The following is a 15,745-nucleotide window of genomic DNA, read 5'->3' as shown; positions in this document are numbered from 1 at the left end:
TCTTCTATTTATTTTTTTTTTATACTTTAAAATAATACTTAAACTTAATTCCAATATTCAAGCTTTTAATATAATTAAATATATTTTTTTTTCCTTAACATTTTTCAAGTGCATATTTTTACTTCCCTTTGTATGCAAAATACTCTTGTGGAAAATTTTGAAAATATAAATTCGCATATACAAAAATAAAGACGTGTCTTTATCCATATTTATGTATTAGCGGTTGAACCGAAGAAAAATTCAAAAAATAAATACTCCAATGTTAAGCCGTACCATATAAATAATAGATAATTACTCGTATTTTTTCGGCGTTTTTCTCCAACATCTTTTCACATATAGCCCCTTAAGTGTGTAAGCCACGATATAAAAAATGTTTATTGCAATGTTCACATCATAATTTAAAGGAAAAACTTTTATATCAGCATATGCCTCATTAAATGTGTGCATACTATGTCAAAATTATTTCACATTTTGTAAAAAACATATTTAATAAGCTCTCTTACAATGTAATAATAAATATTTGTCTTAGACAGGAAATTTCGCTTTCCCCTATTATACCCATTTTAATTTTCCTTTTTCAAGAATACATTTTTTATGTCATATTTTTTTTATTAAAAAATGGTGTAAGTTAATTTGAATATAAGAAGAGCATATTCAAATGTTTAGTAAAATAAATTTGACACAAAATGAAATAAAAAAATCAAAATAAAAACGCTATTTTAATAATACATATTATTATTTACTTTATTGCTTATCCTTTTTTAAAGACAAAAAAAATATAGGTAACACATTAAAAAATAACAATATGATATACAAGGATAAAAAATATAATCATATATATAAGCATATGGCAGTGATAAACGTTTATTCGTTCATCACTTGGTATTGTAGAAGAAGTAAAGCGGTGTGCATGCGAATACACAACCGTGTGACTACCTTTGTAAAGAAAATAAAATCGTAGTTGAATAATTTTATTATTTTCTCATCTTTTACTATATTGTTTTTTCTTTCGGGCTTTCTTCAAACCATATTTCTTCCTCTCAACTTTTCTGCTATCAACAGTCATAAATTTAAAGGATCGGAAATAGGGTTTAATTTTTAAAGAAAAATTATAAACAATATATTTAACTAAGGCATGAAAAATTGCAACGCTTTGTCCAGTTAATCCACCGCCTTCAACATGTGCTACTACATTAAAATTTCTATTCATACATAAATGTAATAAGGGACTAAATATTTTATTTATATTAAAAATTTGATATTGTAAATATTGATATCCATCTCTATTATTTATTATTAAATGGTTATTTCCTTTTTGTAAAAAAACGGTAGCTATAGCTCTTTTTTTTTTTCCTGAAAAAATTAATTTTTCTTTATTAACTTTTCTATTTTCATCAAATGAAAAATTGGCTAGTCCACCATTATTAAACATATAATCATATTCTTCTTTAATATCACATAATATGTTATATAAATCTATAGACATATATTTATTCATAATATCTTGATCTGTTGGTTTTATTATTTTCATTATATTATCATTTTGATTATTTATTTCAAAATTTTTATTTTCTCCCGATTCGTTTTCTTTTTTACTTTCTTTTAAAAAATTATTTAATGTTTTATTATTATCATTGTCTTCATCAACATTATTTATTTTCCCTTTTTTTGCTTCAATCTTATATACACTTTCATCCTCTCCTTCGTTTATTTTGTTAAATCCGTCGTCCTCGATATTATCTATTTCCATATCTGCATGACAAAATCTGTCTTTATGTTTTTTAATCAAATCACACACAATTTCATAAAAATATGTTTTTAATTCAATGTTATAATTTTTATCTGTTGGTATATCTACAGGTATATGTTCTATATATTCATAATTTAAATATTTCGTTATTCTATCAAATTCATTTTTATTATTTATATTAAATATATCAAAACGAAATTTACTTATATTGTTTACATAATTTTGCATATAATTCCCTTCATCAAATATAGTATCTTCATAATTTAATTCAATATGTTTTTCTCTTTTATCATAATTTAATAATTCTTCATCTTTATTACTTATTTTATGTAAATATTCGATTTCCTTTTCACTTATAATATCAGTTGTTGATCCAACTAGTTTTTCAAAATCATCTCTACTTTTTATATGTTCATTTGTTTCTGTTTTTATTTCATCTTCTGTTAGTTTGCCACTCTTTTCTAGTTCTTCCTTTTCATCTGTTTCTTTACTTTTATGTTTTGAGCTATCATCACTTTTTTTTTTCTTACCTCTTTTCCCTCCTTTACCTGTTGTACTGTCTTCCTTTTTTGGTTGCAACTTTTCTTTAGCTTTCCTTCTCAATTCTTCTATTTCCTCTTCTGTAAATACCTTCTTTGGTTTTTTTTTCACATTTGCTGCTGATGCTCCTTTATCTTTTTTTTTTTTAAAAATTAAAAAGCTATTTTTTTTTTTCTTGTTTGTACATGTAGCAATGTTAATCGGTTTATTAAATAGGAAGAAAACATTTCCTAACTTGCTCATTGATATTTTGCTTACATTATATAATACATTTCCATCTTGCTTGTCTTTACTTTTCCATTTTTTTCTACTACTCCATGTCTTTAATAATTTAGTATCCCCCCCATGATCTATATTAGCAATATGAAAAAAATGATTTGGTCTGCTCACTCTTTTACATGCCACATTTTGTAATATATGATAAAAAATTGTATAATAAAAAAATATGCAAATAAATATAAATATCGTATTATTCCTATTTACATGACTTAAAAACATATTTTTTATTATTCCTATTCTCTATTATTTTTTTCCCTTTTTGACTTATCACATTTCATATGTATATCACATATATACAAAGGTATATATTTATAATTTTATATTTACACTATATAAGAAGAAATAAAAAAGTAATGTTTCATTTTTACCTCAATCAATTTCACATATGTGTATTTTGTATTTTCAAAAAATGTTTTTATCTCTCTTTGTATTTCTCACCTTCGTCATATCTCTTTACAATGCTCTATTTATATCTGCTTATTTTTTTACTTTGAATTATTTGCATTGACTAATTTTTGGTAGTGTAGAATAAAAAAATTATTTCCTTTTTTAATTAAATAACTAAAAAAATTTCAAAATATAACCACATTTATTTATATAAAAATTGTATAAAAAATAAGCATAAACATATTGCTTGTCATAATTTACAAAAAAATTTTATTTCACATGCTTGGCCACCTTTTTTGCTGTATCACATAAACATAAGCAACCGTTACTAATTTTTAAATATATATCGAATATTAATTATATTTATATTTTATTTTTTTCAAATTATTACACAAAAAAGTTTTAAAAAATATTTCTTGTTATTGCATAATTATTATATAAAAAATTTAAACATTAAAAAAAAACGCATTTTTCTAATATGAGGTTGAAAACAAAATGCTGTGGCAGTACAAAAATATGTACCCCCACGCATAGCACACTTTCAAATAGGCCCATAAAAAGTTAAAGCCTATTTAAATGAAATAAAAAAAATTAAAAATCACAAGCCAAATCAAACATGGGTATGCAATAAATTTTGCTTTTTCTATTTAGTCCTTGAGAAATTGTGCATATCCATCGGATTCTATTTTATCGACTAATGTGTAGTCTCCTGTTTTTATTATTTTTCCTTGATGCATAATATGAATATAATTTGGTTTTAACAATTCTAACAATTTTTTATAATGTGTAACTATTAAAAAGGAATTATTTATATTTGAAAATTTCTGAATTACATCGGATGTTAATTTAAATGAATCAACATCAAGTCCTGAATCTGTTTCATCAAGAATACAAAAAGATGGTTTTAAAACTAACATTTGTAAAATTTCATTTCTTTTTTTTTCACCACCACTAAAACCATAATTAACAGGTCTATCTAAAAATTCAGAACTTAATCCAACTTTTTTTATTTCTTCAATCATTAAAAGATCAAATTCGGATGGACTTAACTCGGGTTCATTATTTTGTCTTCGATGACAATTTAAAGCAGCCCTTAAAAATTCATTATTTTTTACCATAGGTAATTCAACTGGATATTGAAACGCTAAGAAAATACCACACAATGATCTATGATTAACAGCTAGATCTTCTAAATTTAAACCTTTAAATTTCATAGATCCTTTTGTAACTTTAAAATATGGATGTCCTGCTATTACTTTAGCGAGTGTTGATTTACCTGACCCATTACGACCCATAATTGCATGCTTTTCTCCTAAATATATAGTTAGGTTAATCCCTTTTAATATTTCTTTTCCTCCTTCAATTTCTATTGCATGTAAATCTTTTATTTCTAATAATGGCATTTTCTCATTCCAATCAGGTGATTGTGTAACTATCTTTGATTGATCTTCTAAATTTTTTAACAACGACAACCTCTGATCATCCACATTTGTTTGTTCCATACTCAACTGATTTTTTAAATTATTATATTTTTTATACCTTACTTTATTTATAATAAAAAATGGTTGAATTTTTCTTTGTTCCCATTTTCCTACCTTTACATTATTTAACTCTTTTCTGTTCTCTTTCTTATTTTTATAAGCAAAAATTGGTTTTTCATTTTCTATAAATCGTATACAAAATGCTACATTACAAATAATTGTAATAATATAGCATGACACAACTAGCCAAAATTCCTTTTGCATTTTTTTTTTTTACCAAAAATAAAAATGTCAGAATTATATGAGATATAAAATTGTGTCACATGTTGTATTCTCTTTCTTTGAATTTTTACATATCATAATGGAGAAAAATGTGTGCGATTTTTTATTTTTTGTAAATTAGTTTCCATATTTTACGCATACCATATAATCGACTTTTTGTTTTTTGAGAATCCTTTCAAAAGTATATCATTTAAATTGTCGTAAGTTTGGATTATTTTTTTGAATTTTTCAATTTTAGTTCTATACATTTAAAAAAAAAAAAAAAAAAATATAAAATAAAATCGGTTAGCTACTAATCATTAGCTGTAAGCCCATTTCATATTTGTGTCGTTTTACTCCTTCAATTTATTATTATAAGTTTGTTCTATTTATTTGATACATCATTGTTCTCAATCCAAAATAATCTGATTTTAATTGTTAAATTGTTTGATTTTTTTGGTTTAACATAATTTTATTTTTCTCCTGCTTTATTTCTCTCTCTATATATCCAATTTCTGCACCAAGCGAAATGATAAGCATTATAAAAAATGTATGAACAAGCAATGTGATAATTATAAATAGTAATGCAGGGAATTTTACAAAAAAGTATAAAAACACAAATTACTAATTACATAATTTAGGCTTAATTGACATAAAAATGAAAACTAATATATGCACATTCAGAAATAGGCAAATATACTAAATTCAAATGAATAGCTACGACAACAGATCTTTTATTTTTTGTGTGCGTGTGTAGAACTTATTCGTTTAAATTTTTCATATAAGCCTAAAATAAAAATCTTCCCCTAAGTTCCAAACTAGCCAATATAAAAATGGAACAACCAAATTGTGAATAAAAAAAAATTATGTACATATTTTACATTTTTAAAGGGCTTTAAAAAATAAAATAATATCAGACAAAATTTTTTCTTTTATCACATTAAAAATGTAGTAATCCATTTAAATAAGCAATTCAAAGGATGATTGAACCAAAGTACAAATAAAGAAAACAATATGTAACAAAAAAGAAGACATCATTTTTAGTGTGTGTTTATTTAAAAAGTGAATGTTATATTAAAATTATCATAAGTTACTAAAGAAAAAGCAAAATATTTCATACAACTTAAATATTACAAAAAAAAGAAAAAAAAAAAATAATAATATTTTATTCGATTATAAAAATATGGAAAAAGAATATACTCAAAGAAATGCTATTTTTGCTGGGTCCAATAAAAAGTGGACTTTACCAAAAGACCAAAATTGTAGATCAAATTTTATTAAAACTAATAAGCATGTAAATAAAAAAATTTATAATTATATCAAGATCCATGAAAATTATTTTAAAAAAAAATTAAATAATGATCAAATAAATAAAATTGGCTTAAATATTAAGGAACAGCTACAAAGAGACAAATGCCCACCTTTTGAAAAGTAAATAAACCCTCCAAAAAATGAAATTATATTTATACACCATATTTTACGATATCTATATTTTGCACACACAATTTATTTCATCCATTTTTATACCAAAAAAGTAGACCTGTTCATAAAAAATGTCAACAAAGTAAGAATTATAGTGAAGACATGAATATTCCTTTACAATTTAAAATGTATAGAGATATTAACAAAAACCCTAAAAAGGAAAAAACAACAAACACTTCAAAAAATGAAATGAATTATCTTATTAACCATTTTAAAAATCAAAATTTTTGTAAAAGTTACGAAATTTTACAAGCTCAGAAAAAAGAGTTAGAACAAATCATAAGAACAACACATGACAAAAATAATATTAATGATTATTTAAAAAAATTAAATAAAAACGAAAAAAAAATCACAAATTTTATTAACTATTTTGAGAAAATTATTACAAAAAAAAATCATAAAAAATATGTAAATCAAACAAACGATCAAATGTGTATTCTTTTAAAAATGCTATCTCAAATTGTACACCTAATAAAAGGTGCCCATATTTTGGAAAATTAAAAATTAATTTAAAACTATTCATAATGTGCATATAATACCACCTACCTTTTTCGGTCCTCCAACAAAGTTTACCTTTCCTTCATCTTTATGTCTTTATAAAAATATTCTTAAAAATAGTTCTTTAAAAAATTTTCTTTTCTTTGATTTATCTGAAAAATAAAATAAATAAAAAATGCCCCCAAAATTTAAAACTATAGATTATGTACAAGGCTGATACATAATCCTCCCTTTTGAAAATGTAGATATATACACTTTTATATTTTTTCCAATTTTTTGCCTAATTCTCTATATATTTTTCTAAATTTTATTACTGCGATTGTTTAATTTGTAATTCATTCCTTCCGTATTATCTTCTTGGTCTTTCTATAAAAGTAAAAAAATAAAAAAATAAAAAAATAAAAGTAAAAAAATGAAAATATATACAACATAATGTACACGATTAATTTTTTTCCCTTTCTTCTCTTAATGCTAAATCAAAGACTGTATTTATTACCCTTTTATTTTTTAGTACAGTTGGGTCTAAAAAAGTATAAGAAATGATTAAAAAGAAATAAATATGTCAAAAAGAATTGAAATGTAGACAATAACCACCATATTACATAAGCATGCATAGTTTAAAAAACATGAGTTCATTTTTTTGGATTACCATTATTATCGGGGCTCCATCCAATTTTATCACCAAGTGCTTGTAAGCCCACAAAATCATTTGATTCTACAATTAATAATTTACTATTATTTTGAGGAAATATTATTTTTATTATTGCTAAATCAGGTTTCAAACTTGGTATTTCTTGTATCATTAATTTACTTACATCAATTTTGAATACCTTTTTATCTCTCATTATTCCTAATTTTTTTGTTTCGCTATCATAAAATATTTTACATCTCCTGGTAATAATATTTGTCTCCGCTGAAAAGGATAAATAATATTAAAATTGTAATTCAAATAATATTGGTGTCTTACCATGAATGCAAACAAAATAACTTCCCAACCTATATACTTACATCACAATTGAAGAAATTAACATATTACGGTATGTATATTTATTTTTTAATTTTTACATAACATTATATGGACATGCGAGAAAAATCCATTTTTTAGATAGTTGTCTATGTACGATTCCTTATCATTTTCAACTTGTAGATCCCTCGAAATTGTTTCCATATCATTAAGAGACTCATTAAGGTTATCTTCATTATTTGAACTTTCCCTTTTCATAAATTCTCTTAAACCTGTTAAATCATTTTCATTCATATCATCAGTTAAACTATTCGATAATGAACTTGTCTTATTTTTTTCACCACTTTCTTCCCCTTCTTCTTTAGAAATCTGGTCTGTTCCTTTCTTTGATAAAACTAAATCTGTTTGACCATCCTCATTATTTTCATCTATAATTTTATTATCATTTAGTATACTTTTTTGCTGATTTGGAATATATTTTATGCAATTTTTAGAACTCTTATTACTTATACTATACGATTTTATTGTTATATCTTTTAAATTTTCATCAAAAATAAAACCTTCTATTTTTTTATTTGTTTCATTTTCATTTGATTCGTTTTCATCGTAAATCGAACTCTTTGATTTATTTATGCTACTAATTATAGATCCTATTTTAGTTATTGAATAGGCTCGTTGTTCTTTATCTGCTAAAGAGATCTGCTCACTGTTTATCTTTGTTTCTTTTTCTTCGATTTCAATTTTATTATCATCTTCAGGTCTCATTTCTGACTCTAAATCGACAGGCTTTCTACCCTCATTATCACCTTGAGATTTGGCTTCTGATTCTAAATTAGCGGGCTCAATAATATTATGGTCATCTTCAGGTTTTATTTTCGATTCTAACTGGGATGATTGGGGCAATTGATCTTTTATTTTTTCCAAAATTGGTTCTGTTTTCTTCTTTATCGGTTTTTTATATACTGGGATGGGTTCCAATTTTTCTTCCCTTTCCTCACTTTCTTCATTTTCCTTGGCTTTTTCCTCGACTTGCTCGGCAACATTTTTCTCAAAGCAGTTTAAGAGGAAGATGCTAGAAATTTGATTTGTGCAACATTCGCAGTTCGGTTTATGACATTTATTTTTGTCATTATAATTTGGTCTTAATTTGTTTATATTATCCACTTGTTTGTTTTCATCATTTTGTAATGCATTAATTTCTTCGTCCAATTTTATTATTGGATCTTTTTTGCTTTGATTCAAATTGTATATCCTACTTAATACCTCATATTTATTCATATCAGATTCAGAGTCAGTATCTACGTTTTTTTGGGAGGAATAATTTAATTTACTTTTGTTTGAGTCTTCATATACTCCACCACCATATTTACGTAAAGATACATGACTATGTTGTAATATTTTATTATTTGATGTACCCAATTTAGTTTTGTTTTTATTTTTTTTTTGCTCACTCTCTTTGAGTATATCCTTAATTATTTCATCTTCATCATAATAGTTAACAAGTTTAATTCCATTCATATTTTGCATATAAAAATATAAATTCTCTTTGTATCTAATTTTATCTATCCTTTTATTCCAATCCTTTTTCTTACGTCTACTTTTTTCAAGACAAGTATATTCTCCACTCCCACTACTATCTTGGGTAGTAGTTTCAATTATTTCAATTTCTTTATTTTTATTTGCACATATGTTAGTGTTAAAAGGTGAGAAGTCAATTTTATTTTGTTGCATAGTATAGGTTCCAGATTTTTCAGATAATATATTTTTCTCTTTTTTTAATTCATCGAAGTTTGACACCTTTTTACTTTTCAAAAAATCATCATATCCATCAAGAGTTATAACATTTTTTTTGTTGTCATATTTTCGAACAAATTCAATAACTGTTTTTATATTCCCACATTTGTCCAACTCAAATTTAGTAACACTCTTTCTACTTCTTAATAATAATTTTTTTAAATCAGTAGATTTATTTATTTTTTTTTCAGATTGGGAAATTTTAATTTTCTCTTTATTCTTCATAATTTTTTCAAACTTTTCAATTAGTTCATCTCTTTTATTTAATCTTATATTTTTATCAATATTTTTGTAAAACTTAAAGCTTTTCATTTTTGTGTAAGGATTGTAAATATATTTTTCGTTTAATTCGCTTGCACCATATAGACATAATAAATTGTTGCGTCGTGAAAAATCGCTACATAAGTATTCCTTTTTTTCTCTCTCTTTTTTGATATTATTACAAAAAGGTGACATCATTTTGTTTATTTCATCTATGACATCTACCTTATTCCTTTCTTTCATATTATCTGCAGAACCTAATCCGAAAAAAATGAAAACAAAATAGTGAGAAGCCATCAAACAAGACACAATATATATATGCACAATTTTAAGCTTAATAAATAATTATCAACAATCCCAAAAATATGACTATGCACATATACACATTTCTAAATAGGTAGAAAAAATAGCAGCTTGTCGATGTTGCAAATGTTTTTACCATTGCCTTTTTCTGCCTCGCTTTTGGCTTTGTTTTGGTCCGAAATCTTCGAAATTTTTTAAATAGAAAAATGAAATAATATAAAGATGTGTATGTTAATAAAATGAAAGTAATTCATATATTTTTATGCATGTAGACATTTTATAATTCCATGCTTAGAATATATAAATATTGTTAAATGTTTCTTTCATACCTGTTCCGAATCTTCAGGAGTGGCATCCCCACTCTCTTCTTTTTGATCAGGCTCATGATTTGTTAGTTCTTCCTTTGGTTGTTTACTATTATCATTCTTAGTATATTCAACTAATAAATTACATAATATGTCACAAATCGATGACATTTTTTTTAAATATATTTTTTTCGTCTTCTCATTATTACTCTCCTAAGACAAGAAATAAAATAGGGATATAAAAAATTTATGACAAAAAAAACGAGAAAAAAAAAGTCTACACATTTAAATCGTTACAATTAATGAATATATCTCAAGGGTTGTATTAATTGCTTCCTCTACTTTTTCATCGATTTCTAAAAAAATAAAAATTAGTAATGGTTTATCTAAGTTGGTTAGTATAAAATTTGTTTGGCATCAACATGCATAGCATTTTTTTATGATCAAACCTTTGGATGCGCAATTTTTTCTTTTATTTTCTTTTAATATTTTGGAATAGAGAAAAAGAATTGCATCAAACTCTGTAAGGTTTTATAATACAAATTAAGTGAATATATATGTGCCATATAATTTATGGAAAAGACGGTACTCCCTGGCATGGTCACACACGTACACTATAAAATATTTTTATATTAAAATTCAAATTTCTCAACAATTTTATTATTCATTTTTGTCTTACGTTCATATATTATTTTTTTTTTTATATCCTCTGCAACTTTGAGGCAGTCTGAAAAGGTATCCCCGTTTTTACTGTCATTGGGTTCTTTGAAAGAATTAAAGAAAATATATGAAAAAATATATGGAAAAAATATATGGGAAAAATATATGGGAAAAATATGTGGAAAAAATATGTGGAAAAAATATGTGGAAAAAATATGTGCAAAAAACGGACAAAGGATATTATAAATTGTCTATCCATATTCATACATACATAATTCTAAAATAGTTTATGATAATAATTTAATATGCACTAACCATTTGCTAATAAATATTGCTTTCCTCCATTTTGGTTACAACATGGGCGCTTATTAATTAGTTGATATTTTTCAAACGACAATGCTCTACTTTGTGAAGGTAAAAAAAAAATAAATTATAAATGTGTATATATGTTTATTTATTTTTTTATACATAAGAACATACTTCAATGTTACAATTTATCATTGAATTTTTATAGAGAAATAAAGCAGTACCTATTTTCCATTTATATGTTTACAAAAATGTAAATGATTAAAATATAATTCTTTGTATAGGTGTGGATGCCATTGAAAATTATTACTAATAAGTTATATTTTTTTTTTCTTTCCTTTTTCTTTTTTATAAGAATTGTTTGCAATTAAAAAAAAACAGAAAATTTTTATTTATTTTAATGTACACCCAATAAGTTCTTTATACTATTTAAGAGTTTAATTTATTAATATATAGTTACACACAAAATATAATTATATATAGTTGTAAAAAAATTAATTTGGTTTGAGTCACTTTAAAAAGACCTCTATAAAATAATTAACAATTTTTAACTTAATCATAACTGTGAATTATTTTATAATTTTTTGTTTTGTATGCTTTTATATATTTCTCTAATTTTTTTTTTAGTTACTAAAAAATATATACACATAAATTAATAATAATGACAATAACAATTTTGATTTCTTCTATTTTTTCAAAATGTGCACTAACAAATTTTACAACCTTTTCATCTATGCTTAAGAACAAGTTTCTACATAATTTATTTTAAATTCAATAATATTACAACCAAAAAAAAATCAAAAAAATTAAAATAAAATAAAACAAATAAGAACAAAAACAAATTATAAAATTGAAAAAAAATAAAATATATTATTACTATAAATAATGGGGGGTATATATAGGGTAAAACCCAAAATTGTAGAATTGGGTACCCCGTATATATGAAACTTATACATGAACAGGCTAAGAAAAAAAATAAAAATAAACCATATAAAATTTCCTTATGCATATAAATACATACCAAACAGTAAAAAAATATAATTTTCAAATAAATAAACTACTTAAAAAATTATATAAAAAAAAATTTTCAAACAAATTGATAAATGGAAAATGGCAATTATCAATTTTTCCTAAATATATGTATACATAAATAACATCAATTTATATATCATCCTATATAGGAGTCAGAACTATGCGTATGAATTAGTAATATTTTATAGTATTATAATAAAACATTCTTTGATCAAATTTAGTTTATATTTTAAATAACTAACAGCAAGATGATAGAATAAATTTATTAAAAAAACAGTTCCTTAAAAAGTTATTAAATTTGTTCACTTATTTTTATATACCTTTTGGGTAAAAAAACAAAGTATCAAATGCTGAAATTGTTAAAATTTAGGCGAAAAATTAAATAAAGCAAATCAAGTTTATGTAGATTTATGGAAGATAAACCATTCTTACGAAATAATCAAAATTGAAAAACGCCATTGAATATATTTTGGTGTTCATATTTTATCAACAATTAAAAATGAACGAAATAAGTCTAAGAGCCACAAAAAGCGAAGAAAAAAAAGTCCATTGTTCTATTCCTAAATATATCTTAAATAATGAATTATTAGAAAAAGCTATAAAAAAAGCATTTCCCGAAAATTATAATTTTGAAGTTTATAAATGTATAGATATAATATTACGAGAAAAATATAAAAATATTGCGTTGCAATTACCTGAAGGTTTATTAGTATGGGGCTTATACCTTTCTGAAATATTTTATTTTTTTTGTGATTGTGTTGAAGAAGTAATCATATTAGGGGATGTCACCTATGGAGGTTGTTGTATTGATGATTTTACTAGTGATAAACTTAAATGCGATTTAATTATACATTATGGACATTCTTGTTTAGTACCTTTAACTGTAACAAAAATTAGGTGTATTTATGTTTTTGTCGATATAAAATTAAGCTCTACTCATTTAGTTGAAACAATTAAAAAAAATTTTAAAAAAACGGATATTGTATTATTGCTTGGAACAATACAATTTTCTTGTGTTGTACATGGTGTACATAATATATTAAAAAATGAAAATTATTTTGATACCTTTTTGCCAATACCTCAAGTATTACCCCTAACAAAAGGAGAGGTATTGGGGTGCACATCACCAAATTTGTATAAATTTTTATATGAACAAGTCATAAAAAAAGAGGAAAATAAACTAAAAAATGACACAAAAAATTATGAACATTCAGGAGATTTATCAACCTCAACAGAGTTAAAGCCAATTACAGTCAACATCGAGCAAGAAAATGAATCATATATTATTAACATGTGCAGAATTTTTTTAAAAAAAAATAATAATGTTAAAATAGTTTTTATAGCTGATGGTAGATTTCATTTAGAAAGTTTAATGATACACAACCCCGATTTTACTTTTTTTCGTTACAACCCTTTTGATAAAATTTTATCAGAAGAGAAATATGATTATAAGCTTTTTTATAATATACGAAAAAATGAAATAAATAAATCAAAAAATTGTAAAAGTGTGTGCATAATATTAAGTACATTAGGTAGACAAGGAAATGTTAATATTTTGAAAAATCTTATCAACATAATTAAAGAAAAAAAAATATTTTACTTTATTTTATTACTGTCTGAAATATTTAATCAAAAATTAGAATTAATAAAAAATGTTGATGTATTTGTACAAATAGGATGCCCAAGATTATCAATAGATTGGGGCAATTATAATATAAAACCTTTATTAAATGTTTATGAAGCATATGTTTTATTAAATTCAATAAAATATAGAGAAATTTATCCTATGGATTATTATTCTAAGGCTGGAAATGTATGGGCAAATTATAATGCGGGTTTGGGTGATATAAATGAGAAAAATTTGCCAATAAAAGAGATTATAAAACGACGAATTCAAATGAAAAAATCGAAAATTAGCATTCATTATTAATGACCTATATGCGATGGAAATTGTTGGAAGGAACAAAAAATGCTACATTTTATGTTTAATATATTTTGTTTCCTCATAAGTACTATGTAATAATATGTTGCAAATTTTATTTGAACCTATTTTTTCATAATTTTTTTTATACAAATTTATGTATGCTTTAAGTTTTAATTTTTTTTAAGTAATAATTTTATTTATTTGTTTGTTTTTGCTTAACTTATTATAACTTATATAATTTCCCATTATCAATCAGCTTTAGGCTTTGCTCATAATGGTGTATGATATATAATTTTTGGTGGCCTTAATAAAGCAAATACAATATATAGCTATTTGTATATATATTGTTCATTTTAATATTATGATTATTATAACTATATTGTCGTTTTACTTATTCTCATTATTTCACTTTCTATTTATTGCAATTATTTTTGTTTTTCATATTTTTTCATATTTTTTCATATTTTTACATTTTGATATATCGTTATTGCTTGTAGTGTATACTGCACATATATTTTTTATATATAACATTTCGTGACCCTCATTTATTTTATTTCACCTTTTTTTTGAACAATTTTTTTAATGTTACACTGAAAAATACAATTTTAAAGATAAAAAAATGTAACATTAATTTATAGGGTTTTATAAGATAATATTTTATATCATTATAAATGCTTTTCGAACATAAAAACATGTTTATGTAAATTTCCTTCTCTCGAACTTTTTATTAAATTCAAGTAAAATTAAGTAAATAAAAGAACAGAAGGAAAACAAAAAATAAAGAAAGCCGAAGAAGAAAAATATAAATATGTGTTTTTAAACTAACACTGTTTTTTGTTAATATTTTTTTGGCTTTATAATAATATATTAAATCTGAAATATTATTAATACTTTAGCTAATATATATGTACATAATATATGCGCATGCATAATATACTAACTTTTACATTTTATATTTTTTTGTTTATATTTTAAAAAAAATACTTTTTAGAGTATGCATATATTAATCAAATAATACCTAGTTATATTATTTGGCACCACATATACATATATGTGGCTACATGAATAAATAGATATATGTGTATATAGATATATGCGTATATGTTGCATATATATATTTATCATATATTATAATATCTTTTGAAAATAGGTGTATATATATAAGGCATTTATCTTGGTATACCGGAATGGTAGCATGCATATGTGTGTATAGATATAATGCCATATTTTCATAAATACCCGAATATATTTATTTGTAAATTTAATATATGTATTGGGGAATATTTGCGTAAATAGCCGAGCAAGTTCGAAAGTATCTCATGATTTTGAAGATAATATGTTTGCAAATATATATCTACATGTGTATACTATACATGTGGTAGATACATATTTATGCGAATAATGCAATGAAGCCCCAAAAAATTATTTAAATTTATTTTCAAAAATCAAGTTGTCTGCTTTTATTATATGCTTAAACATAATTTTCTTTTATGTCCACATTTGTATATCTATATATTC

The 15,745-nt window shown here is 23.6% G+C and overlaps 5 protein-coding genes across 5 annotated transcripts; 2 read left to right on the top strand and 3 right to left on the bottom strand.

Annotated features, from left to right (window-relative positions):
* Nucleotides 1-982: 982 nt before the first annotated feature.
* Nucleotides 983-2,788, bottom strand: PCHAS_1030100 (30S ribosomal protein S9, putative; the record flags this gene model as incomplete). Its single annotated transcript, XM_738819.2, has 1 exon — nt 983-2,788. One exon carries the CDS (start codon nt 2,786-2,788, stop codon nt 983-985), a length of 1,806 nt encoding a protein of 601 aa, XP_743912.2.
* An 815-nt stretch (nt 2,789-3,603) lies between these two features.
* PCHAS_1030000 (ABC transporter I family member 1, putative) lies at nt 3,604-4,701 on the bottom strand (the record flags this gene model as incomplete). Its single annotated transcript, XM_738820.2, has 1 exon — nt 3,604-4,701. The coding sequence occupies one exon, from the start codon at nt 4,699-4,701 to the stop codon at nt 3,604-3,606; it is 1,098 nt and encodes a 365-aa protein (XP_743913.2).
* A 1,180-nt stretch (nt 4,702-5,881) lies between these two features.
* PCHAS_1029900 (conserved Plasmodium protein, unknown function) lies at nt 5,882-6,681 on the top strand (the record flags this gene model as incomplete). The annotated part of the gene is made up of 2 exons (XM_016798421.1): nt 5,882-6,129; nt 6,237-6,681. The coding sequence occupies 2 exons, from the start codon at nt 5,882-5,884 to the stop codon at nt 6,679-6,681; spliced, it is 693 nt and encodes a 230-aa protein (XP_016655630.1).
* A 297-nt stretch (nt 6,682-6,978) lies between these two features.
* Nucleotides 6,979-11,506, bottom strand: PCHAS_1029800 (conserved Plasmodium protein, unknown function; the record flags this gene model as incomplete). Its single annotated transcript, XM_016798420.1, has 11 exons — nt 6,979-7,044; nt 7,163-7,200; nt 7,328-7,591; nt 7,744-9,945; nt 10,137-10,182; nt 10,330-10,518; nt 10,603-10,661; nt 10,755-10,826; nt 10,985-11,068; nt 11,281-11,366; nt 11,496-11,506. The coding sequence occupies 11 exons, from the start codon at nt 11,504-11,506 to the stop codon at nt 6,979-6,981; spliced, it is 3,117 nt and encodes a 1,038-aa protein (XP_016655629.1).
* A 1,296-nt stretch (nt 11,507-12,802) lies between these two features.
* PCHAS_1029700 (diphthamide biosynthesis protein 1, putative) lies at nt 12,803-14,233 on the top strand (the record flags this gene model as incomplete). Its single annotated transcript, XM_016798419.1, has 1 exon — nt 12,803-14,233. The coding sequence occupies one exon, from the start codon at nt 12,803-12,805 to the stop codon at nt 14,231-14,233; it is 1,431 nt and encodes a 476-aa protein (XP_016655628.1).
* Nucleotides 14,234-15,745: the final 1,512 nt, after the last annotated feature.

This window comes from Plasmodium chabaudi (genome assembly GCF_900002335.3).
Source record: "Plasmodium chabaudi chabaudi strain AS genome assembly, chromosome: 10".
Taxonomy (NCBI): domain Eukaryota; phylum Apicomplexa; class Aconoidasida; order Haemosporida; family Plasmodiidae; genus Plasmodium; species Plasmodium chabaudi.
This window is presented reverse-complemented; position numbering and strand designations above follow the sequence as displayed.